This window comes from Drosophila tropicalis, unplaced genomic scaffold (genome assembly GCF_018151085.1).
Source record: "Drosophila tropicalis isolate 14030-0801.00 unplaced genomic scaffold, ASM1815108v1 contig_593, whole genome shotgun sequence".
Taxonomy (NCBI): Eukaryota; Metazoa; Arthropoda; class Insecta; order Diptera; family Drosophilidae; genus Drosophila; species Drosophila tropicalis.
In genome coordinates, this window is record NW_027173070.1 from 19,786,062 (window position 1) to 19,811,158 (window position 25,097).

Consider the following 25,097-nt stretch of genomic DNA (forward strand, 5'->3'; position numbering starts at 1 on the left):
CATACGGACGGACGGACGGACGGACAGACGGACGGACGGACGGACGGACGGACGGACAGACGGACATGGCTAGATCGACTCGGCTGTTCATCCTGATCAAGAATATATATACTTTATAGGGTCGCAGAAGCTTCCTTCTGCCTGTTACATACATTTTGGCGACTTTAATATACCATTTCACCCTATGGGTGTATGGTATAAAAAGGCAGTTTGCGTCTGTTTCATTGGATTATTCCAAATTATTAAAAAAAATTCAAGTCGATATCTTAGGAAGATCTAAGATTATGACTATTGCAAGCAAAAGTGAGTAAACGCCCCACTGTGCAGTGTAGATGAATTACTTTACTATGCTTTGGGTACAGGGTATAACAACGATCAATAAACTGGGTATGATCAATAAACCTGTATGCAGAGTTTTTTGTTCCAATGGACTCACATTTTTGTAGTAAAAAGCAATTACATTTGTGCTCCCCCAAGAGAACAATCCCCAATGTATATATATACTTACAGACTTTTGTATTTGCATACCAGGAGATACAAGAAATTTAATTACCAAGGACTGCTGGCCGTGTAATGAGCAAAAAGGCGGAGCACTTACTCGTAAAACACTTCCTTAAAGAACAAACAAACCCACACGCACACACACAAATACTTGGGAGAAACAGGCAGCCATTGTGCACAGTTTCCTTAGCCTGGCATTGATTTTAATTGATGACAACAGACCGTGGTATATGAATACACAAAGATGAAGGCACACAGCCGCGCTTAAAATTTAAAGAAACAGAGTGTCTACTAATTGCATTAGCTCCTGTGAGTAGACATAAACAGGATAGGCCACAGGATATGCATGAAAGTTTCTCCGCCCGCATCATGATAACTTTTCGGCAATCAGTACATGGCAGCGGGGGGATAGCTTCTCATCAACCAGTTGTTCGTATTTTGTTCTCACCGGCAAATTTCGAGCGGTAGCCTCTTCCTCCAGGTAGCACAAACGGTCGAAGAGAACAACATTCTCACAGAGTTTCTAGAAGAGTGGAGGTCAAAAGGGGATCATAGATGTCATGCAATCTATTGGCTTCCGTGGCTTCTATTTAAATACCTGAATGCTTGTCTGTAGGCAGGTCAAAGCTTCCGCTAGACACGGTCCTTTGTTGTTGGAGTATTTTTTATTTATTTCCATAAACCTTGATTCATGTGAGGGCAGCCAGTCCAAGTTCTGACCAGTCACTTTCGAAGTCAATTGATATCTCTGCTTAAGATCACAGAAAGTCATCTGCCCTTGAGTTGATATGGGTTTGAAGGGTTTCTTGCACTTTATAGATTCACCCACATCACAAGTAGCCTCGGCCAGAGCGCGTGCAAACATATGATATCCATCGCCAGGACTGCGGTTATATCTCCAGCGGGCACTTGTCTGCTGACAGGCCAGCCTTAGGAACGGTCGATTAAAGTGGACAGGTTTCGATTGAACCGCTACAACCTTACGCAGAACCGCACTCAATGGAAAGTTTTCAAATACCGAATCATCATTAGGATTTTGCAGGGCCAATTTGTGGTAGCAGCAAGGCATAATGTGAATAGTCTGTACTAGAGGCATTGACAGGAACAATTGCATCCCTACAATGCTTAAATCCGCACAGGCATGCAGCCCTATTATAGACATTTTACTCAGTGATAAACAGCCATTGCTACGGGCCAGCTCTTTTGAACAATCTTCTATATAAGCACGAGATTTGGCACTGACGTATGAACTTTGATAACTAATCGACTTGGAGGCCGCCGCTGGCAGAAGTTCCTTGCAACGAATACGTGCTGCCTGCACTCTACTTTCGTCCGCCTCCAAGCCAAGTATCATTAGACTGGGCTTTAGCTCGTACAGGGCTTCGGTAAGATAGCCAAGTCCAGAGCCCAAGTCTACAAGGAGCTGCGCATCCTTGCAATGGTTATTTATGTGTGTTGCCAGTTGCTGGATTTCATGTAGTTTTTTGGGTGACATCTTACGCTGGTGATTAACCTTTGGCCTTGTCGTTGGTCTAATGGATTCCAGAGCCACAGATGCAGGTGTCAAAGAGGCCAGTTTCTTGCGAAATTCTTTCAAAGGTGGGATAAAAATACTTAACTCTTCGTGTATTAATGGAAACAGATCCAAGTTTTCTTTTGATATTTCCAGGAAATAGTCTTTAAAGTCCTTTGGCATGGCGTCGATTGACCTAAGACAAGATGTGTTTGCCTCACGATAAATCCACGAGTAGGAGCACAAGAAATCCACTGCAGTCCTAAAATAATCCTCGGCATTTGTGTAGCTGCTGGTCAGCGACATGGCGACGGCTGTAAAAGATGTAAGTCAAAAATGGATACAAAATATCATAGCTAAAAGCCTGAAGAGACAATTTATTATTATTTATATCTGAAGTTATAATGAATAGTTGTTGTTTGTATGTATAATTAATTAACAAGTGACCTAGGCCTATGTAAAAGTAAGAACACATGTTTGTAACAAAAAAGTGCCAAAAAGTACAGACATAGAGATATGGGATCCAATATATTTTGTCCAATTTGTTAATACACTAAACTCTAAGCAATTGTCTTCCATTTTAGTTGGGTTTCCTCCTCGAGCTTATCATTGGCGGGACCCAAAATGCATTTACCGAAATGCTTCGGCTGCTCCTTGAAGTATTTCTCAATTACCGCCTGCAACTCATCCAACGTCACGGCCAGCATACGAGTGCGATATTTGACAAACATTTCTTGAGACACTTCATAAAGGAAATAATCAATGCCAATATTGCCCGGTGCAATGGGTGAATCTAATTGCTGGAGTACACCGAGTTTTGCCTCAAACAGTGTCTCCTGATCCAATTTGTTTGTCTCGTCGCGTAACCATTGATATGTCTTGTCGAAGGCATCCAGGGTTTTAGTAGAGTGCGGATCACGATAGCTGTAGAATGTGAAAATGCCATCGGAGCTGATCTTGGCCCCAGCTCCATATGCTCCATTCTGTTCCCGAACAACAGGAAGCAAATACTTTGCCGACAAAAGCTTGGCCAGCACACGAAGTGACGGATGATCTTCATGCAAGTATGGAACTGCAAAGAAGGCCTTGGCGCAATAATTTACGGGTATGTTCATGACATAATGTTGGCAGCTGGGCTCCAACAAGTGCAATTTGCTGCTGGTCTTTGTAGTCTCAAGGGTGGGTAATGTCTCCAGGAAATCGGAGCAATGTTTCACGGCTGTTGACTGATAAGCCTCCGAGCTGTTAATGGCGACCCGCATGCTTTTCTTGTTGAAAACCTTGGCGCCAATGGCCTGTAATTTGTCACGAATATCGTTTGTACTATTTTGCTCTACATACTGCTTCATGAAGCGAATGTGATCCACACCGGAGAGAAGGGACTTTAGTTTGGATGCATCACTAACTAAAGCGGAGGCACTCAGCATGGCATACAAGTGGCCGGAACTGGCTATGCCCACAGATATATTCGAAATATAGTTCTCTACCAGCATCTTAAGGCGGTCAGTGTCCTCAAATTGGAAATTGCACAGCAACTCTTGGCACAGGTCGAACATGTCGGGAACATTCTTATCAAGAGCATGAGATGTCACCATTAAACCGAGACGATATGACTTTGCATCGCTAACATCCTCAACGAAATTCAATTTGAAATCGATTCCGGCTGTCTTTGATAGCACCAATTTGTCGAATTCGCGGAAATCGTGCTTGGTGGTGCCCATGTCATTGACCACATTACAGAACAAGGGCACGAGCATCACTTCATCACTGCTTAGGCCAGTGATGTTGAACAGGCATTTGAGATAGGTTATTTCATTGGTCGGCACCTGGCACAACTGGGCGGGCACATTATGCAGGCTTTGCCTACTTACTAATGGCCATTTCGGTGGTTCGGTTACATCGCTCAGCGATAAGCAGGGCAATAAATCCGTATTTGGCACTGCTTTTTGTGACGCCTCCAGTTTTAAGCCGTTCTGGTATATTTTTTCAGATTCTGTCTTGTCAAGGGCATTGACTTTTTGTTTTAGCATCTCGGCCTCGGCCAACTTGAATTTCTCCTCATACGATTCATCTGGAGACATTGTCAGTGTGAGTTTGTGCTTGTTGTTGGCAAAATATTTCGCCATTTTGCCTTGCAAATAGTTTTCGTCCTGTTTCAGATTGTCTCGCAGTCGCGCAATCATTTCAGACACCTTCAAGTTGGCTACAACGTCACCTTCATGATTCCATAAAGCGGTGGAATTGAACAGCAAGGCGTTACCAAAATGCGGACTTTGATGCTTTAGCGATAACTCCAGATTATGCAAAACACTTTCAACATGCTGTGGTTCGAAACCTTCCTTGATGGCTTTGCTCACTGTATGATCGAAGAGCTCGTTAAATCTTGTGAAATCTTCTACCTTCAAATCTTGCAGGCCCACCACAAAAGCCGTATCCTTGCAGTCACCCGAATAGCCAGTACTCTGGTTGTAGCCTCCCGAAAAATTGGGCTCAATCAGACTTTTATAGAAAACTGAATTGGGGCCTCGTATCAGTATTTCGGAGAGAACATTCAGCTCGAAGCTTTCTTGAATATCCGTAATATCGCACATAAGCAAAGCAATGCAAATTTGGTTCTGCCTTTCAAAGGCGGCACCCATGGTGTCCAACCGGCTGGAAATGTGCACATTTCGAGGCTGCGACCAGCGTGGTTGGGATGGTATCCGACTATATGAATTGTCAATTCGATCCGCTTGCGACAGATATTCTTTATCCACTAGCTGGAGTGTTTTCTCAAGATCAAAGGAGCCATAGCAGAAGATTCGCGCATTGCTTGGATGGTAGTACTTGCTATGGAACTCTACCAAGTCGGTGTGAGTAAGTTTGGGTATCTCCAAGGGATTGCCACCAGAGACATATCCGTACGTATGATTGGGCAGCATATTATTGAGAAGGTTTTGGCCAAACACTTGCGAGTTCTCTGAGAATGCTCCTTTCATTTCGTTATATACAACGCCTTTTATGATATACTCGGATTCGCGGTTACGAAGATCAGAGTGTTCCAGTCGCCATCCCTCTTGCAGAAAATCTAAATATGCTAGATTTGGCCTTTAAATAAAAAGGGTAACTCAGTCAGTAGCCAAGTCAGGGATTAGATATTACACGTACCGAAATACAGCATCCAGATAAATCCGCTGCAGGTTACGGAAGTCAGTCTCATTCATGGTTGAGAACGGATATAGGGTGTAATCTGGTCCAGTCATCGCGTTCATAAATGTGGCCACCGATCGATTTAGCATCTTAAAGAAGGGATCTCTGACAGGATACTTCTTTGAACCACACAAAGCCAAATGCTCCAGGATATGGGGCAAGCCAGTCGAATTAAACGGGGTTGTCCGAAAGTTAATTGAGAATACATTGTTTGTATCGTTCCGATCAATATGCCAAAACTCTGTGCCCGTACCCAGATGCCTCAGCGTGCAGGAGGTGAGCTCAAAGTCTGCAATATGCTCGACACGTTCGCATTGGAATCCATTATACACTTTGCCCTCACTGTATTTGTGATCGCTTTGTGTGATTATATGCGGCATTGTAACATGGGACAATGCTTCCGCCGCCTTTGGCTTGGCCCTGGTGCTCACCAATTCTTCCACTGTGCTGGACACTTTGCTGTATTGTCGAGCCAGTTGACGAGGACCCCGCGCCGCCCTCATCCATTTCAAGCGTGCGAACATTTTCGTGTCTACAAAAAGAGATTGCGGATTCAAATACTCAGCTGTAAGCTTCGCGACATCGGCAACAAAATAAATGTAAACAAAACTATGGGCAAAAACACTTTCGATGTGTTACACTAATGTTACATCAGCCGAGCCGGCTGAACTCGTGCTTTTATATTCTGTGTTGCACTAAGCATAAATGTTGTTATGTGAAAATGCTTATTTTATTTTTGACTGCTGTGATTTTCATAGACAAGTATTTCAAAACCATTGCGAATGAATTTTATATCAGAAATACTTACGTTCTTCAAAAATCTGGAATTTATCTAAATGTTTACTATTGCTCTAGCTACCTAATTTATCGATAACACACTGTAAGTCGAACAAAAGTAATCGATTTAAAAATAACACTTACCGCTCTGGCAACACCTTGGCCACCACCAAGACACAACACCCAGTAAACAGAGGTAAAAATATAATAATTTATAGTTTAATTATTAGATAGATCCAAATAGTGCAACTACATACATATATAGTATTTTAGTGTACTTGGTTTAAAAAAACAGTTATAATGTAACGAACGGGATTCGGCTAAGTTTTCATACCCTTGCAAAAAGGATACATTAATTTTGGTCAGAAGTGTGCATCGAACAGAAGGATGCATCTCCGGGCATATAAAGCATACAAATATATATAATTTCGATCAGCACGACGAGACGAGTTCATATAGACATGCCCGTCCATTTGTCCGTCTGGATCGTCATAGATTAAGCAAGGGTGGCCACTGTAATTGTTTTTGGGACACAGAGCACAGCGGCAGAGGTTGGGCAGAGAAAATGTATTTTGTGAATCGACACCCGATCGTCGTCCGTTTGTAGATAGAGGGCCGTCTACATGGATGATTTACGGTGAGAGGGAAAAGTTCGCGACCTTGAGCACGCAAGTTGTTAGCACAGGAATGGAGGGACGTTTAAGAAAGCAAGTGTTGCTTTTGTTGAGTGTTTAAGATCGCATCCTTTTTTCCCTTTCCCAGTACATAGGGTATACAATCTTCGGCGTGGTCAAAGTTTTCTCCGTGTTTATTTCATATTATTCGTATTTCAGATCATGAATTCAGATTTCGATCCCGATTACACTGTTTCTGGAACCAGACGTAATTTACGGCAACGTCAAAGAAAAGCAGAAAATGATGATGTTCCCACGGAAATGGAAAAGAGTAAGCGTCGGGGCAAGAAAAAGGGAAACTACTATGGAAAAAACTCTGCTTATGACGAATATGGAAATATTCGATCCAATGGTCGCGACGTTTGTGATTGCATGAATGACGATTGCGATGGATGTTGGTCCCCGTGCCTGTCCTGCGGGTCTACAAAATGTGGCCCACAGTGCAGAGTAAATCGAAAGTTTTTTTATGAGTGTATTGTGTACGATGGAAAAGATTTGTCTATTGTTAATAAGTACTTTCCCAGTTCTAAGATCAGTATGTAATTTTATGTGAAGAAATAAATTAAGAATCAATTCCTATTTATCGAAATATTACAAGTAAACTCATTGCAATAACACGGATTGAGTGAAAACAGTAAGCCTTAGGAAGGGAGGCATGGCAATTTTTGCAACTATAAAATCATTAAGTGTAAAAGAGAAATGAAGGCAGTAACTTGCCCCGGCGACTTCTGTATACCATGCTCCAAGAGTCAACCGCCATGCTTATGCATATGCTACCTCGTCTACTTGCACGTGAGAACGCTAGCGCTGCTACCGGCCCGTTCCCTCTAGTGAAAAACGTTTATAAGCATAACTTGGCTATTACACGTATATCACGATGAGTTGATTTATTCAGGGGGAAAGTCGTTTTGGAAAGGGCCCTATTAAAAAACGAAACAAACTTAATCGCTGTAAATATTACACATAGGGTTGATAAATTGCCCGAAACCCTTTAATCTCCGATCCCTCGCTTAGTGCGACATCTGCGACCTTATCGACTAATGAGTTCAGGTGAAGCAGGGTAGCGAACTAGGGTGTTCGGGTAGTTCAAGCTCCGTTTCCGACGAAAGTGATCGTCGATATTATTCTCCTCGGTTAGCTCAACCATGTCCTGAAGATACTAGCCTAGTTTACCCATCAGAATTTTGCGATTTGTTGAAGAGTTGTCAGTTACCCAACAATACGGTTCAAAGAACAGAATGTCTTCGGACTACTTCTTGATTTCAAAGCCATAGTTTGCTGCCATAAAGTACCTTCCAAGAAGCAATTTTTCGAGTATAAGGTAATTTAAGTGCCTGTCTCAAATATCCGTATGCTGTCAGTGATTGTCCAACTGAGCCCTGAGATTTCAGGTTTTATGGATACCACAAGTCCGAAAAACTTGTGCCAATCTGGACTAACCCTACCTTTTAGCGCCTTACCACTAAGATTTGCCGTTATCTGAAGTCCGTTTTTGGGAGCGAGATCCTGCATCCGCGTTATTCCATAATCATACAAAGCAGAATTTTTGACGCACCTGCTTATCTGAGACCTAAACATCACGCCAGTTATGTGCGATATCCTAAGGTATGGCAGTCAGTACCTCTCCAGGCTAGAAACCCATGATAATGCACAGAACTTCAAACAACTGGACAACAGCATCCGGACCCGACGTCTGAAAATATGTTACCCACTTGACGTGAAATTTAGACCATTGAAGCCTACATACGAATGTCTAGTTTTTGGCGCCTCAATTGTTATAAGCACTTAGAACAATATAATAACCTCTGCAAGGGTATACAAATAAAAACGGTCTCCAATTTATTACTACTTGAAACAATTCCGTCGTGAAAAAACTTCTTATGACGACCTTTAAAACGCTTTGTCATTAAGCCAGGGCTTGATTGAGGGGATCACTGGCATGACTCTGTTTTCATGGCGCCCTACAACAAGTTAGGCACATTAAAGAAATTTAAATAAATGCTTTATCGTACACAAGGGTATGAAGTTTATACTATAAACTCAGAAAGTCAGGCTTAAACTAATTTTCCTATAAATTGTTGAATTTTGAATCGGATCAAAAAAAGTATTAACCAGAAATCGCAAACATAGGCAAGATTGATCCAGCGAATCGCCTACGCCTCTGTCCTACTGGCGATGTATTAGAACAAACATATGCATACATACAAATATATGAGTGTATGGTGGGATGATAGACGCAGTTTAATTCAGTTGGTCGACTTCGCTTGAACGACTTTGACGTTACCCGCGCGCAGCTATTATAGAATTTTGTTTAAGTGACACCCGAGAGGAGACTAAGGCTCAGCGAGATGTTTTACCTAGTATTAGTGCTGATCTTTATTGGACTTATTTCTCTGTGCTTGTGGCATTTGCATAAAGATTATGAGCTTCTATCGCTTTGCCGACGATTCAAGACCACTGATGGATCAGAACTTGTCAAGGGCAAGGGCAATAGTATATTCGGCAATACTTTTGATACCATTGGAATGACCTCAGGTGTTGTTGGAGAAATTACGATAAGTTCCTTTCATTATGATAACATTTATTATTCTTATCATCAGAGGAACTGTTCTACTATTCCCGCGATTATGCAGCGGAGCTCAAAAGAAGTTACATCCAATATATTGTTGGATTCCCGATATACAATATCATAGATGCCGCAGATGCAGAGCAAGTCTTGAATGACAATAACTTGATCACGAAAGGTGACATGTACCGGTTTCTGCATCCATTTTTGAAAACTGGTCTTCTAACGAGCACAGGTCAATTAAGATTAGATAAGAGTAACAAACACTTTATTGTTAATACCTCCGTATAACATTTATATTATATATAATATATACATGAATTTATTTTAAAATCTTAGGTCAATATTGGAATAGTCGTCGTAAGTTATTGACACCGGCATTTCACTTCAAGATATTGGAACAGTTTTTAGAAGTTTTCAAGTAAGTTTTGTGACGTTCATAATTTTGACTCTTAACTTGTATTTTTGTATCTATTAGGAAGGAAAGTGTTAAGTTTATAGAATCGTTGCGAGCAGCCAATGATAAAACTGACGAAATCAACTTGAATGAGTTAGTACCAAGATTTACTCTAAATAGCATCTGTGGTAAGTGTCGTTTGATGTCCTTTGGATTTGCCTAATAGAACATTGTAATTTTAGAAACTGCACTTGGAGTTAAGCTGGACGATTGCGCGGATGGGGATGACTATCGTAAGAACATAGCCATCGCTGAACATAGTTTTATTAAACGTGTAATGAACCCTCTAATGGCTAGTGATACCCTATACAATTTGGGAGAAGGACGAAAGGACGTAAGCACCTTAAAGAAACTTCACGCCTTCTCCAGCAATATCATACAAAAGCGCAGATTGGACTTTGATGAAGCAAGTGTTAGAAAGGCCCAGGAAATGGACGCCAGGTTAAATACAAACCATAAAACTCAAAAACAATTCTAAATTTTAATATATTTTTCGTATTTCAGTGATCTAAATACCAAACAGCGTTACGCTATGCTAGATACAATGTTATTGGCCGAAACGGAAGGTCTTATTGATCACGCTGGAATCTGTGAAGAGGTTAACACTTTTATGTTTGGGGGCTACGATACGACTGCTATGACCCTCATCCTCTGTCTGGCTTTCCTTGGAAGCTATCCAGAGAAGCAACAGCGTTGTTTCGATGAGCTCAAAGAGTTTATCGATGGTAAGATTATTTTCGTTGTTAACTAATTTACAAACTTAAAGCCCTTCTGGGCCCCACAGATGATCTCACCAACTTGGACAATCGAACTTTGAGTCAACTTAAGTATTTGGAGTGTGTCATCAAGGAAACGCAACGTTTGTGTCCATCTGTTCCAGGCATAATGAGGGAGTGTCATACCGAGACGAAGCTCAATAATCTGATCTTGCCAAAGGGTGCTCAGATAATAGTTCATATTTTTGATATACACCGCAATCCAAAGTATTATGATCAACCCAATGAATTTATTCCGGAACGTTTTCTCAACGATAGCACAGTACAGAGACATCCTTACGCCTTTATACCATTCAGTGCAGGACGACGCAATTGCATTGGACAAAAATATGCCATGACAGAAATGAAAACTTTATTGACATACATTTTGAAGAATTATGAAATTCTTCCAGTAAACGATCCTCTAACTTATCGCTTTTTAGCTGGTATTTTAATAAGAACCAAATCGGACGTATATGTTAAGATAAGGAAACGTCTCTAATAGTAAAAAAGAAAAGTCACAATATTGGAATGCGCGTTTAATAATCCAGCTGCATCACCCGAGAAATCCAATCTAATAGACTAATCTTGCAATCAAACATTTCACAGTCAGGACCTTTAGGATCTGCTGCAGCTTCTTCGGCGGCTATATAAACTCGGGATTTCGATTCATCTTCATTGTCGTTTAAGGTCGAAGAAGGGCTAAAAATGCATTAAGTAAACTAATAAATGTTACCTTATTAAAATACAAGTTCAATACCTTAGCAACAAATGCATTATCTCTGCCACAACGCTAAAATCCTTAGAAAACTTAACTGAATTTGCTTCACAAATGGCCTTCAGGAGACATTGGTGTCCATTGCAACCATAACTGCGGTAAGTACCATAAATTGAGTGTCAGGCCACATCTTTCCGCACTTACCCGTTCAAAATGTGCTCTATGTACTCGTATATCTGCCATCGAATCTTTGATGGCTTTTCATAGAATTTTCGTTCATCTGTGTTGTTGTTTAATGATGAATTTCGCCTGTATTCAGGTAGATAAGGATTTTCTCGATAAACTGTTGCATTGTACGGCAAGTAAAACATGGCTTTAAGGACATGACCCACCGTTAGAGATTCATAGGTCAAATCAGCGGGAATTCCAATGCCAGCAATGAACTAGAAATACCAATGAATATCCGTTTTTATAACTTCTATTTCTATTTAATCACCTGATGTCTTGTGGGCGCTTGTCGTGGAAAGATTAAAAAGCGCTTGGACCGAACATTTCCCTCTACTCGATGAGGAAGTAATGACACATTCAGGCATAAAGTTATCAGAACAAGAATCCACATACTTCTCATGTCGTTGGTATTTAATATGTAACTGACAAAGAATTCTGTAGTGTTTCTATTCTTGCCTTAGTTTCACTATTAATTAACACAAACTCTGTTTAAACATTTGAAAGCAGGCACTAACGAACTAACGCGATGCCACTTGGCACTTCAGAGTGCAGCAGTGGCAAATGTCTGACGCCTTCTTTGCTTATAATTTAGAGCGGAATGTGGCAAAAACTTAATTGATGAGCACCGCTTTGTGGTTGAACAAAACAAGTGATTACGGTCTTATGCCAGAACAATTGCAATATTTATTGGCATTAAGGTATTATTATGCAATTTCTTATAGTAATTCTCGTAAACATGCATACATTTTGGGTATAAAGAATTTATAGCTTAATATGGATTGCATTTGCTTACTGGCTAGGAGACAAGACTGACTAAACACAAAACATGGACATTCGCTTCGCAAGTACGTACATACATACATCTATCTTTTAAGCTGCGGAGAATACTTACAAAAATACTTGGGACTTCACTTAAGCGTAATTACAATTACATATATTTGTATAGAAAATTAAAATCCTGTACGAAAGTTAAGAACTTGCAAAAACCTCCTAACAACTAAATTAAAATCATTTTGGAAAACTATAGCGACTGGTTGAGTGTCAGGGGTACGACTAACTACATATGCATTTTGCATTCGCTTTACGGAATAAGCGCATTACTTGGGCTTATGAAACTCCTCCATGCACAGTTTACAGCTCCAGGAACCCTCGGGTGGAGTGACCAGAGGCGGCGACAGACAGTACATATGATAACCGCGATCGCAATCGTCACAGAACAAGAGTTGATCGTCGTTATCGGAGGTTCCACATATCGAGCAATACTTGCACTCTATGCACTGCCAACGATACCGCTTCACCGAGATTATCATGTTTGGTGTAAATTGGAGGCACGACGGATGACCAGAGCGGCCACAGTCGGAGCAGGAGACAAGCTCCTCTGGCATATTGGTTTTCTTGTTCTCTCGCTGATCGCCTAAACAGAAATCGCAGTAGGGTGAAGGTTGCGCCACTTCCCGTTCGGCCCGCAGCTTAAGTGCTGCTTGTTTCTTGGGACTACCTATTGAGGTCGTAGCTGGTGCATTCACTGCGGCTGCATACATCGCTGGGGTGGCAGCTGCCGCGGTCGCCATCATGCCCATGTTAGCCATCGTTGCTAATGGTATGGAGTCATTGGAAGCACCGGCATCGCTTGAAGTTTTATCGTAAGATGACGAGGCTACGTTAGCCGGCATAACAATGGCCGATTGCGAAGTCTCATCGTTTGTGGGAATGGGAGATGCTGAGTTGGAGTGCGTATTATAAAGCCCTGTTGTGGCTGCAGCCGCTGCTGCCGCGGTACTAGCAGCATGGGCAACTGCAGCAGCAGCTGCCGCCGCAGCTGCTGACGTGTTTGCACTGTTATTGCTACCGCTTGCACCAGTGCGACGTCTCCGATCCGAATCGCCATCGTTGCCAGCGTTGCGACGACGATTACCTGCACAACAAGAAAAGTTTTATTAGAGAGCGATTAAAGGAATATTTCCCGCATATATAGTACTAACCACCTCCTTTCCGCCCACGTTTGGGTGTACCCTCCACATTTGCATTGGAACGTCGTGGTCGCGAGCCCCGTTTCCGTTTACCCCTACTGCTGTAGGACTCGTCGAAGTCGTTGTCCGAATCAAAATCATCCTCGTAGTCATCGCCATGATGATAGTGCGATGACTCCAAGTCTTCGTGGAACCACTCCTTCTCGGCATTGGCATGCGAGTCCTTGCTATCATTGTCCCCCGAAGCGCCCATCGAGTTGCCATCAGTGGCAGCAATTACTGTAAAAAGAAGCGCATCCGCATTAAAGGGTGTGGGGACATAAATCATGGTGATGTCTGTGCCTCTGCCTCTGCTTTTTCGTTTTTGCCTCCGGGGTGGTTTAACTTAAGAATTTGCCCTTTCACACACACGCACACTCTCAGACGCATGCACTTGTCGGTATCTCAATAGTAAACACGGCGTGTCATGGCACAGTGGGACGAAATATTAAAAAATTGTTGCCAAATTTTGGTTTACTCAAGAGCCAATCATTTATAAATATTACTATATAAATATTTCAATCTATGTGAGTTTCGGAACATTTTGTTTTTAACTTTAATTTAATTTAATTAATTTTTTTTGTAAAGAGCAAAGAGAAAACCATTTGCGACAAGCCTACAAAAAGGATATATGTAAGTACCTTTTTATTGGTACAATAACAAAAACGGTTTTTCTAACCCAAAGGAAAAAAAATGTTGTACCTAACCAACCCACTGTGCCGAGGATGCAGTCTCAAAGGGGCAGAGCGGAAGTAGCAAAAGCAATTGTTTTGCTTTTTATTGATTTTGCAATAAGTTGAGGCTGCTGCAATCTTACCTGCACTTTCCGTCTGAGGATGATGGTCACGTGAACTAGACGTACTCGATGTCGGCACATGATGCACATGGTGATGCTGGTGTTGATTTAGATGCTGATGCTGATGAGAATGCGAGTGGGTGTGATCCCGATACTGATAAGCACGGTATCCATGATTGGGGTTCAGTAAATATTGGCGCTTTGGCTTTCGCCATCTCGATGAGGGATAAGTGTAGATTTGTCCATGTCGGAATCCGGGCATTCGTTGCTTTTGCTTCATGAAGAGAGCACAGTGGGTCTGGGCGACTCCAGTCTGCGGGTCCAGAAACGGCATACGCAGTCTCCTCTCAATACAAAGCCTCGTATTAAAGTTCTCGCTGTTCTCCAGCACTTCTTTGTACTTCTCCTTGTCATTTAGAAAGTTCTGAATTTTTTCAAAATTGCCAATGTTTACCACCAAACTTTTTTCAGTTTCTGAAGCGGAAGCCATATTGTTATTGTTGCCCGGCGTCAGAGCGCGTCTTTCTTAGCAGCTGCAGCAGCCAAAACGTTAAAGAAATTAAACGAATTTTTCGGTTCCAGGCCGCTTATGAAACAAATATTTAGGATCTGAGGCCGACTCTAAGTACAAACACGCAACGCATTTTTCTACAATTTCAGGTTTTTTTTTTTTGTTAAATTGTATTTGTATCTGATGCAAAGTAGAGGTGGGAAACCAACGATAGAACTATCTATATTGCGGATGAAAGTTCGATAACAAATGAATTAATGGAACTACGTAACGAAATGGAACAAACAACATTTGCAGGGAACATTTGGGATTAGCCAACGCACCCACCCAATTCCAAGTAATTTTTAAAAAATGCCGTTTCGCTGTTTTACTTAATATATTTTTAATCGAAGACTAAATAGTTCATGTCTGTATAGCCATGTGAAGATAAATAATGATGTGTAAAAACAAGGTGTAATATTGTTATTTAATACAAATACATTTGTTTATTTTACTTAGAATTTGCTGAATCAGTCCTAAGGTCTAAATAACAATCGATATTTTGTGCAATCGATAGTTTCTAAAGGGCGTGTACAGCGATATTCAGAGCGAGTATCTTTAATTTAGTTTAATTTTAGTTTGTTTTGTAAACTTTTGTTGTTGTCCTGATCACAGTGCGCTAACGAAATGGGGTTGTCGAATCGCAACACAAAGGTCGCCCTAGGGATATCAGTCTTTTCGTTTTTACTCTTCCTTATTGCCTTCGCAACGCCATACTGGCTGGTGACTGATGGACGCCTGCAGAACCCGAAGTTCACAAACCTGGGACTGTGGACTGTGTGCTTCAATAACTTCCAGGATATCCATCGTTTCTATGACATCCGTTTTACTGGCTGCATGTGGGTTTTCGAGGAGGAATACTACATTATACACGATTTCCTGCTGCCAGGATTTTATATAGCTGTGCAATTGTTTGCTACGTTGTGTTTTGTCATGTGCCTCATTGCACTGCCCTTTACGCTTGCCTTCTTGCGTACTTCCCGAGACGATGATCGCTATGTTTTTTTGCTGCTCACCATTGGCACCTGTCAAGTCCTAGCATCAATATTTGGATTTATTGCAGTGGTCATCTTTGGTGCCAAAGGGGACTCGCGAGACTGGATGCCAGGTTGGCAGACAAATGACATGGGTTGGTCATTTGCTCTGGCCGTTGTTGGAGCCGTCATGTTGTTGCCCGCTGGCATTCTCTATATGGTGGAGGCGCGCCGAGAAAGATACAAGCGACTGAACGAAATCAGCAACAGGGAGGTAAGCGAGTATGGCGATGACTATTATCAGCATCAGGCCGCAGTGGCTGCTGCATCAGCAGGTCCGTCGCCATCGGCACCCTCACCGCCTCCTCAATCATACTTTGCTCCTGAACCAAGCCGTCCACGTCGTCCTCAGCCAGGTCGCCCTGCTCCTCAACCACAAGGCATCCAAACAGATATATAAAAATATTGTTCTACTTACCGTCCATTTTACATTCAGTTAAATTAGATTAAGTTTGAAACTTGTCTCGAATATTGATGACGAACGAACTAAAGTATCCATATGACATATCGAATCTTCAAGTGCACTTAGTTTTAGGCTATAATCTCCGTCCATTCCCGAATCTAATATTTAAATAGACTTTATGGATTCCATTTTTTACACACATGTTTTGTATTATTATTGTGTTTTTCTTAACAAAATTTATTTATTTTAAATAAAAACAAACGCCACAATTGAACTAAGAAAACATGGAATTAATTGTTTTGAACGGATGTGAGTCACCATGTCAACATTTCTGGGATGTATCACGATCCAATCGCATTGCACAATATGCAGTAACACTATTTATTATTACTTATATGTTTATTCACAGAGATCCTTAGGTGTTAATGTTAGCAGTGCTTGTTGTGAGATTCCTTGAGCCAACTTTGCGAGGTGTTCTCATTGCCATTGGTTGCCTGTTTCACGACAAGGAATAGTTCACGCTGCTGCTCAGGGTCTGACAGTTGATCACGGAGAAATCCCACAAGATCGTTCTCATTGCCAACCAGTTCCGGTTGACGCAATTTTGAATCCAAGTTGTAATAAACTGTTCCAATGCGGCGAACTGCAATCCAGTGACGTCTACGCAATGGCAGGGTGACAACGCCAAATCTGTAGTCCGATGGAATGTTTAGGATGAAGCCCACAATAGCATCTAGGTCTATGCAATCGGGATCCTTGCGCTTATCGAACCAAACTGTCTGGTAATTCCGTAGCTCCAGGGCTGTCATGATCACGTTGATGTCATAGTTGCCCAGTCCTAGTACGGAGCGATGAGGATTTACCCATGTGTCCGGGCTTAGATTGATACAAATGTCATCCAGCTCCGCCTTGGAAAAAGATTCAGCACCTGTAAAAGATCACCTGTAAGAGATGACTTAAGCCAATCAAATGAATATTCCATATCATACCTTGAAATAAATTGTTCAGGGCATGCAGGGCACACAGCTGCCTGGTCTGCTTTTCGTGGTATATTTGGGAACGGGGCATCGTGTTTATTTGTTTAATATATTGGATATTGTTGTTAAAACGAATTTATTTATATTTTTCGTCATCTCGCTAGGGCTGGAACAAGCATCGATAGTACCATCGATACATCGATGGCGTTGTACTAAAGAATATCCCTCGGATGTCCTAAACAATTTTAAACGTTAATGTACTATTAACGAAGGAAATCAAATTTTCGGATTAAAAATAAAAGACTTACTAGATTTGGGTGGGGTTTTAATCTAGGCTTTAAAAATAAGTCCTCAAAATTAAAAATACGAACATAAATTATAACGATACTCAACGGACCGGCAATATTGTACCGTTGTAACCGATTGACCTTCCATATAATTTTGAATGAAGCCAATCAAACCATTCTTCTTTAAATGTGGAATATCGTTATATTCTGATAAATAGTCCCTGTGGATCAACGGGAACTGCTCTAAAAACGCTTAAGCTAGAGCGACAAAATTTTGAATGCGGATATCTCTATTAAATCGAAAAAATATCGTCGCCAAAAGATCTTTTGCCAATTGATGAGACAGTCTAAGTGCTTGACTCTTTTCAACACAAGGAGTACAGGCATGTTCGTCAATCCGTCGGTGCAATTCAACTTCACTCCGCCATCTTAAGAGCTCTTGGTATGAAACTTGATATTTGGGGGGGATAAAAAAAGTATGAAAATCGTCAGAATCGGACCACTATATCATAAGGTTGAAAACGAAAAACCGGTGAAGCATTGGGAGTATCTTTACCAAATTTAGTGAGATAGTGAAGCAACTGCTATTGTATCAGAATTGTAGAAACAGCTTGGCAGAATCTTAGTATTTCTTTGTACATGTACCAAACTAATATTGGTTGTATCTTGCCATATTCGATGTATTGAAATAGACAAATTTGTAGGCAACTTAAAGCTGTTCTTCAATTGGTTTATTACAAAGGTTTCCGTGGCCAAACAAGAGGACAATTCATACTCATTGCCTTACGTGTTTGTTGTTAAAATTGTTGGTGTCTTTGCCACAAGTCTTACTCATTTGCCTCATGTTAATATTTACTTTTAATATTTTAAATTTAAATCTACACAACATAACGACAAGAGAAAATGAGAGCAGAACTGCAACTTTATATAATTGAAACGTTTTATACAAAAATTTTTTTTTTATGTTTTTAGATAATTGAAACCATGGCTTCTATTTTACTATGTATTATGCTGGCCAGTTTTCAGTATTTATCATTTGTCCACATTTGCACTTTTTTATCTCACACTTGCTCTCTTTTACCCACTGTACGTGGGTATGAAAACTATATGCACAAAATATATTATTGATCATTGATAAACTTTTTATTTCTTTGCACTGATCAATTCTATTAGTGATTATTCTTAACAGTCTGTAAGTTATTTAAAAGTGATTCTCATATTTTGGTTTTTATTTAAAAATTAAATTTAAAATAATTAAAAAATAGCTATGTATATCTAATATTTTATCATAAAATGGTACATATACTGGGATATCGTATGGTATCGTATACTGGGATTTTCACGATTTAATGGGATTTTTTAAACCTTATTTGAGCAGCACTGAAGAACTATCGATAATTTTTTAATCGGTCACATGATTTTCACCTGACAATTTTTGCAGTTCCAGTTGTTCCAGTGCAAAATTTTGACGACAGAGTTTTCTTGAGCGCAAGGAAAATTCTAAGGTTTGATTATATTATCACCCAGTCGAAGGCCTAGCACTAATAACCGAAAATGAAAATCTGTGGTCCTAAACTATCCCTCTGCGGATTGATTATCTCTGTCTGGGGCATTGTTCAGCTGGTGAGTGATTGTCATTGGTTTTTCATCCCCCCAACACAGAACTGTGTTTGTATGTGTGCGTGGGGGTGGGGGGGCGAGCGTTTGTGGCAGTCACAAGATCTCCACTCGACTCTGGTCATGCCAAACATTGTTGATATGTAACAATTCTTCGCCATTCTAGGTGCTCATGGGCGTCTTCTTCTACATTAATAGCGTGGCCCTGATTGAGGATTTACCCTTGGAGGAGGAATATCACACTCTTGAAGCCTTCTATACAGCTGCCAACAGGGCCTACAACCAGGTGAGTTGGAATCTTAATAAAGGAAGTGAACAGGATGCATTGAACTAAACACCAACACATGCAAAGTTTTCCATATCTAAAATCAACATTTTCAAGTGTATACACTAGAGCTCACATACTTCCGACTCGACTTCTCCTCAAACCAACTTAACAAGTTGTCAAAGACCGCCCAGATAACTTCAGATACGTCAATCATTGGTTTTCGTATGTTAATCACACTTTTCATTCGTTTTCAGAATGCCTACAACTGCTGGATTGCCGCCTGCATCTATGTGTTGACGCTGCTTCTCTCTGCCCAACAGTTCTACATGAACAGCAGGGTGACTGCCAACTAAACTGGATATGAACTTCAACTTTTTATCCAGCACACACACATACACATTAGTATTGAAATGTTCAGCTGAAAATATTTGTTAAATTCATTTTACTTATTGTATAATATTCCCAAAGTTTTTGTTGCTGGAGTGTATATTGAATCAAATACTATAATGTTTAAGCCTAAACTTCAGTTATATACAGTGTACGTACGTAATATATTTGTTTGTCCATGAAAAAAAAAATACATTCCTCAGTTTGATTACTTTCTATCTAATCTAATATAATTAGCTGCATAATTATATGCCTACGAAACGGTGTATTCATATCGGCCGTCTTCAGCATAAGCCATGGTCTTGTACATCTACTGATCTACTGTTAAAAATTCTTGATTAATACGGACCCTCATTCATTGATATTATGTATTATTCAGAAATAAATGTATATTGTTAACTAAACTAACATAAATGCATCATACAACTAGTCTGGGAATGATTCGATTAAAACAGCCCGTTGGACTCCTTGGGGCGAAAGGAATGTTTATCCCAATAAAATCTCTTCTTTCTTTATTTTCTATTTAGGTTTTGTCTACGATTATTTCTAATAATCTATATTAATTTTGTTTTTGCGTTGTTTTCACTTTTGCCTTATACTGAGTATGAAACTTTATTCCAAGACTTATGTTTGCCTTCTCATATTTATCTTAATATGTATGTACATATGTGTTAATTGCCAGAAAGGTAAGTATTGAACGGAAATATTAGTTAACAACATGTACTTACGCAATTTTATGTTCTCGTTTAAATACCAAACACAGTTTTAAAAAATGAATTGTGATGTATAAAGACTGATTTTCAACTCAGGAGTAGCTTTCACCAGTCAACTGAATATATTAAGACTATTGAATTCGTGACCCAGTGAAATTTCCGATTTGCTGTCTTCGTTTTTGAGAAAAATAAATTACTAGAATATATATGTATTTTAATGTATCCATGTTGGTATGTAGTTCTTCTGTAGAGATAAAAAGTAAAGTTGTGTAACAAGAAATTAGCGCTTACAGTTCTCACGAAACGCCTTAGCCACTTAGCAGAATTATTATTACTGTTGACTTCTTAATTAGAAAGTCTTTTGCAGCTTTATGTAACTTAAGCATACAGTTAGAACATTGCAGCTTAAGCGTTGGATTTTTAATTGCATACTAAACAAAACTTTAATACGCTTTAAACACATATTCTTGTGGGAATCTGAACTTTTCTGGATATTTTTTTTCAGGTGATCGATTTCTTTTACTTGTTCTGTTTCCGACTTTTCTTTTGCAAATTTTTTAAAATAACTTTACTTGGGTTAAAATATTAACAAATTTTCAAAACTTGCACATTAAAGAAGGACAAGTAAATTATTGAATAATTTTTTTCTAAATTGGGAAAATCATTCACCTTACGAGACCGAAATTAGACTACTATGATTTGGTCTAAGGACAAAATATTTAATTTCAATAAAAGTGAAAAAAACTTAAAGAATAGTAAAAAAGAATAATATTTCATGTTTTTTTTTCTTTCCTTAAAAATTATATTAATTCGAATAATAAATGTTTTTGTTTTCACATTAATACTTACATTTGAATAATGCAAATTCCGAGTTTAAGATTTGCTTCAAACATTTTCATGAATTTTATGTATTTTCTTTATTGCGTTGGCAACTTAACGTAACATTCTGCCAAATTAAATATACGGGTATTTATATATATATATGTATATATATTAGCTATAAGTAAAGATTGGTCAAGCTAGGACCTCTTGCGATGTAGATTGTACTTGTATGTGCATAACATACAAATGTGTGAATAAATTCTTAATCGGATTGACTGGATTTATATATTAAAGTTAAAGTAGGTATTTATAATATATTTCTTTGTTTTTTGCAGATAAAGATTAACAATATATTTAACAGTCACAAGTATTAAAATATATTAAAATATGTATTATATTATACAATTTTATGACGACATTTATATGTAGAGTACTGCTGAAATAAATAGTATTACAGACTAGGAGTTATGTATGTACTTAAGTTTCATTTTATAAACTCAATTGGGGAAAATAGAAATACTTTAACTTGATTATAATATTCTCTATTTATTTCCTTATCTTCTCTAAATATACGAAGCATAAATATGAGGTACCTATTAGGGAAACTAAGGCCAGAGATTGTACGATGATTCGATCAAATGTTGCAAATGAATAAAAACAGAGATTACATAGACATATTATGTGTATGTAGAAAATTCGATTAGACAAATAGAGATAGATATTAGGAATACTTGAATCTGCATCTGAAACTCAAATTCTGTTATCTATAGAGGATAATAGATTAAGTTTTGGTAGAAGCTTTATATGCAGGTGTAATGTCCATGTCGTAGATAACAATTTATTTAAGATTTATTCGCTCCTGATTACAGCTCGATGATCGAGAAGATTTTCGATTGATCGATTCCAGATACGCGCCTGGGGTCCAACCTTCTGCATTGGTATCTGCGAAAGATCAAATTAATGGAAATAAATGTAGTTAATTCAATTGTATTTAGCCAAAATTTAAAATTGCTTGTGAAAACAAAAAATTTCATACAGTTCATGCACTAGATTAATATTAATTGGTTAAGAGATTTACCTAAGACTCGCACATACCACCAGCCAGCACAGCCCACCTTCAGCAACTCGATAGTTTCACCTTCACGCATCGAAACTTCAGAGTGTCCCATAGCCGTATAATCAGCCAGGGCAATGAATTTACTGCCCTAAATTAGAATTTGTACAATTTGTATTGGTTAGTCTGGGTAGCAGTTAGTTTTAGCTGGCAGTTAGTTGATATGATCAAACAAATGCATAGTTAGTTAATTACATAAAACAATAGCAGTTCATTTAAGACATCGAGCCTCAGATATATAATTTTTAAAAATTTATAATTTCTAGTTTCATGCCTGACCTAAGAGGGAGATCAAGCAAACGTAACTCCACTTTCAAAAATAAAAAAAAAACTCTAATTCAAGTTTTTAAAGTCGAATTCAATGGAACTAATCAGAAAGATTTGAACTTTTGCAGGAATATTAACTTTGCAAAATGAATATTAAAGCAACATTTGAAAGAACTCATAGCCAAAACTTACAAATTTATAATTCATATAAACAAAAGGTTGAATTTAAATTATTAAAAATGTACGTAATAAATGGCATTTTACAAAATGAAACAATATACTGGATAATTTCAGTAACTCTTATCTATACTATGTAATATATGTAATATAATATAGTTGTAGATTTCAGTAAAAGATATACATAGGTCAAACTTTTCAAAAAGTATACATATTTTAAACAACTCCTGACCAAAATCGTCTGGTTTAGCCCCGATTCTTGAACACATGTAACACTATGTACATTAATTTATGTATTAATTAGTTTTAAATTTTAAAAACAATTCACCAAATTATAAACAAATGTAAATTATTGGTTATCCTGGCCATCATTTATATTACATTTATATATCCTATAAGGTAAGGTGTTTGGCATTGATAATTACATAGTTCAAAGTGGTAGACTAGTTTATACAAATTTTTTTGTTCAGATCGGACAAATTCATTCCATTTAATAATGGACAATTTGTTGCGGAGACTTTGGACCGAATTTTATCATAAATATTCTTTTTGTGCAAAATGGAACTAAATTTACTGTTGCCTAAATTTTGGAAAAAAAAAATCAAATCAATCAAAAAATTGTTTAGTTTGAATTGAATTTTTATGGTTTCTGTAAACAAAAGGATACTTCTAATGAGCTTTATATCGGAGGATGCTACTCGAAGCGCAGTCTAACCATCAAGCCATATTTTTGCTAGCATGTTAATTTGTATTAATTGAGAAACATTCGATTTTAGTATTCAATTTGTTGTTGGTTGGTTGGTTGTAGTTACAGTTCAGTGATCGACGGATACATAAAATTTGGAATTCGATTTGCTGTTGCGCACAAAGGAGTCCGCGGATGAAGCACCACCATCAGCATTATTGTTCGATACCCACTGTGCAAGTAAATTCCGGAAACGCTACACATTCATTGCACAGTGAAGAAGAAGAAGCCATGGGTAAATGGTATTCAGTGGGATGGATTGGTTTGTTTATTTTTTTGTTTTCAACATTTACGGGTTTTTGCATTTTGCGAGTTATTATTTGGTTTGTATTTTGTTTTTGGTTGTTTATTTTTTGTGCATGAAAGTAAAAGATGACCAAAAATATCAGACATAATGCTCCTTCATATGTAATTAACTAAAATTGAATTTAATTAACGGGTCATATTAATAAAAATATTTATTAAGAAACAAACAGAAAAAAAAGGAAAAAGAAAGTAATGAAAAAAAAATGTAAACAACAAACTTCCGAAATATTGTGAAATTTATCCGCTTCATGGTAGAGGCACTTTGGAATAGAATTTTATTAAGAGTCCTATTCAAATCCATTCATTCGATGGATAGATCAGTGGGTATAATAAATGACTATAGACTAGAAACTATATGTATGTTGTAGTTTTTATGTGTGATTTATGTGATGGTGATGATAATTAATGATTGATAAAGGCGCACCACATCCAGAGTCAACAATTGAGTCAACATATACTTACCGGGGTGCTGTTGTCCTCAATCAATGATATCTCATCTTCGCTATTCGAATAGTCTGAGCTCCAGCCACACACTTCTTGCTGATCTTTGTCAGTGGGGCCACTAACGAAATTGGAACAGGCAGCTCCTGCGACCACATTATCTTCGCTGCTGCAATTTGAATTGCGATTGGAGGACTCGGATGAGGCATCACAGCTAATCGTACGACTTGGTGTGCCTAGAATAATGTTGGGCGTGTCCCATGATGTTGTCTGTCGTAGGCTTAGTCCCCGGTTGTTCAGGCCATATTGCTTTATTTTCTCGCCCTTTAACTCCTCCAATTGGTTGAGCAAGACACGCTTAATCTCAGCTACCCATTTGTTTTTCATGTCCACAGTGGCAGCTTGCAAGGTATGCACTTCCTGACGGCCTTGCAGCCAGACTTCAAAGCGTTTAGTGTCGCCGCGTACAGATTCGGTTAGGCCGATTTGAGACATCTGCAAAAACATTATGTTAAGCTTTTTTCAAAGTTATCATTGAAAAGAAACACAAACCTTAACATGGTGCTTGAATTGATAGGTGCTTTTGTTGTGACCCGGCTTGGAGGTTTGTTTGCAGAACAACATGGACTTCTGATACAGAAATATGTGACGTTGCTGTGGCTTTATTCTCAGGCGTATATCCTTTTTCGACTCTGTCCACACCTGAAATGAGTCCTGCAGCAAAAGTTCGCCCTGCTGTGCCAAATCGGTCTGTAAAATTAAAAAAATATTAGTAATATAACATTAAAAAACTAACCACTGTGAGA

The 25,097-nt window shown here is 38.9% G+C and overlaps 10 protein-coding genes across 23 annotated transcripts in view; 4 read left to right on the plus strand and 6 right to left on the minus strand.

Moving 5' to 3' along the window:
* Window positions 1-868: 868 nt before the first annotated feature.
* Window positions 869-2,320, minus strand: LOC137575716 (methyltransferase-like protein 25B). Its single transcript, XM_068288350.1, has 2 exons — window positions 1,100-2,320; window positions 869-1,024 (listed from the first exon to the last, which is right to left on the minus strand). The coding sequence occupies exons 1-2, from the start codon at window positions 2,318-2,320 to the stop codon at window positions 869-871; spliced, it is 1,377 nt and encodes a 458-aa protein (XP_068144451.1).
* A 44-nt stretch (window positions 2,321-2,364) lies between these two features.
* Window positions 2,365-6,076, minus strand: LOC137575737 (presequence protease, mitochondrial). 2 transcript variants are annotated; one of them, XM_068288371.1, is made up of 3 exons: window positions 6,012-6,076; window positions 5,162-5,735; window positions 2,365-5,101 (listed from the first exon to the last, which is right to left on the minus strand). In XM_068288371.1, the coding sequence occupies exons 2-3, from the start codon at window positions 5,725-5,727 to the stop codon at window positions 2,575-2,577; spliced, it is 3,093 nt and encodes a 1,030-aa protein (XP_068144472.1). In that variant the 5' UTR covers window positions 5,728-5,735; window positions 6,012-6,076; the 3' UTR covers window positions 2,365-2,574. The 2 variants fall into 2 exon arrangements, with proteins under 2 accessions (XP_068144472.1, XP_068144473.1); XM_068288372.1 differs by lacking the exon at window positions 6,012-6,076 and having other exon boundaries at window positions 5,162-5,960.
* Window positions 6,077-6,093: 17 nt separating this feature from the next.
* On the plus strand, window positions 6,094-7,243 carry LOC137575739 (ARL14 effector protein-like). Its single transcript, XM_068288374.1, has 2 exons — window positions 6,094-6,176; window positions 6,814-7,243. The coding sequence occupies exon 2, from the start codon at window positions 6,817-6,819 to the stop codon at window positions 7,195-7,197; it is 381 nt and encodes a 126-aa protein (XP_068144475.1). The 5' UTR covers window positions 6,094-6,176; window positions 6,814-6,816; the 3' UTR covers window positions 7,198-7,243.
* Window positions 7,244-8,773: 1,530 nt separating this feature from the next.
* LOC137575738 (probable cytochrome P450 4p3) lies at window positions 8,774-11,170 on the plus strand. Of its 2 annotated transcripts, none has more exons than XR_011032222.1 (7): window positions 8,774-9,189; window positions 9,255-9,455; window positions 9,560-9,641; window positions 9,699-9,805; window positions 9,860-9,910; window positions 9,975-10,118; window positions 10,182-10,319. XR_011032222.1 is itself a non-coding variant. In XM_068288373.1 (7 exons), exons 1-7 carry the CDS (start codon window positions 9,003-9,005, stop codon window positions 10,932-10,934), a joined length of 1,530 nt encoding a protein of 509 aa, XP_068144474.1. In that variant the 5' UTR covers window positions 8,811-9,002; the 3' UTR covers window positions 10,935-11,170. The 2 variants fall into 2 exon arrangements, 1 of the variants encoding a protein (XP_068144474.1); XM_068288373.1 differs by adding an exon at window positions 10,462-11,170 and having other exon boundaries at window positions 8,811-9,189; window positions 9,860-10,118; window positions 10,182-10,402.
* On the minus strand, window positions 10,972-11,778 carry LOC137575717 (uncharacterized). Its single transcript, XM_068288351.1, has 4 exons — window positions 11,647-11,778; window positions 11,355-11,593; window positions 11,193-11,303; window positions 10,972-11,134 (listed from the first exon to the last, which is right to left on the minus strand). Exons 1-4 carry the CDS (start codon window positions 11,776-11,778, stop codon window positions 10,972-10,974), a joined length of 645 nt encoding a protein of 214 aa, XP_068144452.1.
* Window positions 11,779-12,031: 253 nt separating this feature from the next.
* Window positions 12,032-14,901, minus strand: d4. The gene is made up of 3 exons (XM_068290934.1): window positions 14,205-14,901; window positions 13,361-13,627; window positions 12,032-13,293 (listed from the first exon to the last, which is right to left on the minus strand). The coding sequence occupies exons 1-3, from the start codon at window positions 14,671-14,673 to the stop codon at window positions 12,476-12,478; spliced, it is 1,554 nt and encodes a 517-aa protein (XP_068147035.1). The 5' UTR covers window positions 14,674-14,901; the 3' UTR covers window positions 12,032-12,475.
* A 356-nt stretch (window positions 14,902-15,257) lies between these two features.
* Window positions 15,258-16,369, plus strand: kune (kune-kune). Its single transcript, XM_068288832.1, has 2 exons — window positions 15,258-15,281; window positions 15,349-16,369. Exon 2 carries the CDS (start codon window positions 15,361-15,363, stop codon window positions 16,165-16,167), a length of 807 nt encoding a protein of 268 aa, XP_068144933.1. The 5' UTR covers window positions 15,258-15,281; window positions 15,349-15,360; the 3' UTR covers window positions 16,168-16,369.
* Window positions 16,354-17,414, minus strand: Josd (Josephin domain containing). The gene is made up of 2 exons (XM_068288833.1): window positions 17,160-17,414; window positions 16,354-17,098 (listed from the first exon to the last, which is right to left on the minus strand). The coding sequence occupies exons 1-2, from the start codon at window positions 17,236-17,238 to the stop codon at window positions 16,599-16,601; spliced, it is 579 nt and encodes a 192-aa protein (XP_068144934.1). The 5' UTR covers window positions 17,239-17,414; the 3' UTR covers window positions 16,354-16,598.
* A 1,425-nt stretch (window positions 17,415-18,839) lies between these two features.
* RNASEK (Ribonuclease kappa) lies at window positions 18,840-20,110 on the plus strand. The gene is made up of 3 exons (XM_068288446.1): window positions 18,840-19,057; window positions 19,218-19,337; window positions 19,574-20,110. The coding sequence occupies exons 1-3, from the start codon at window positions 18,989-18,991 to the stop codon at window positions 19,670-19,672; spliced, it is 288 nt and encodes a 95-aa protein (XP_068144547.1). The 5' UTR covers window positions 18,840-18,988; the 3' UTR covers window positions 19,673-20,110.
* A 1,201-nt stretch (window positions 20,111-21,311) lies between these two features.
* LOC137575759 (guanine nucleotide exchange factor DBS) overlaps window positions 21,312-25,097 on the minus strand; it is a 38,409-nt gene continuing 34,623 nt past the window's right edge. For 9 of the 12 annotated variants that reach the window (XM_068288432.1, XM_068288433.1, XM_068288434.1 and 6 more), the window contains 4 exons: window positions 24,844-25,041; window positions 24,313-24,786; window positions 22,320-22,446; window positions 21,312-22,183 (listed from right to left, as the gene is read on the minus strand). In XM_068288432.1, coding sequence (XP_068144533.1) covers window positions 22,080-22,183; window positions 22,320-22,446; window positions 24,313-24,786; window positions 24,844-25,041 — 903 coding nt within the window. In that variant the 3' untranslated portion in view covers window positions 21,312-22,079. Of the gene's footprint in view, window positions 22,184-22,319; window positions 22,447-23,611; window positions 23,741-24,312; window positions 24,787-24,843; window positions 25,042-25,097 lie in introns of those variants that run through there. The other 3 variants (XM_068288436.1, XM_068288435.1, XM_068288437.1) reach the window with 3 other exon arrangements.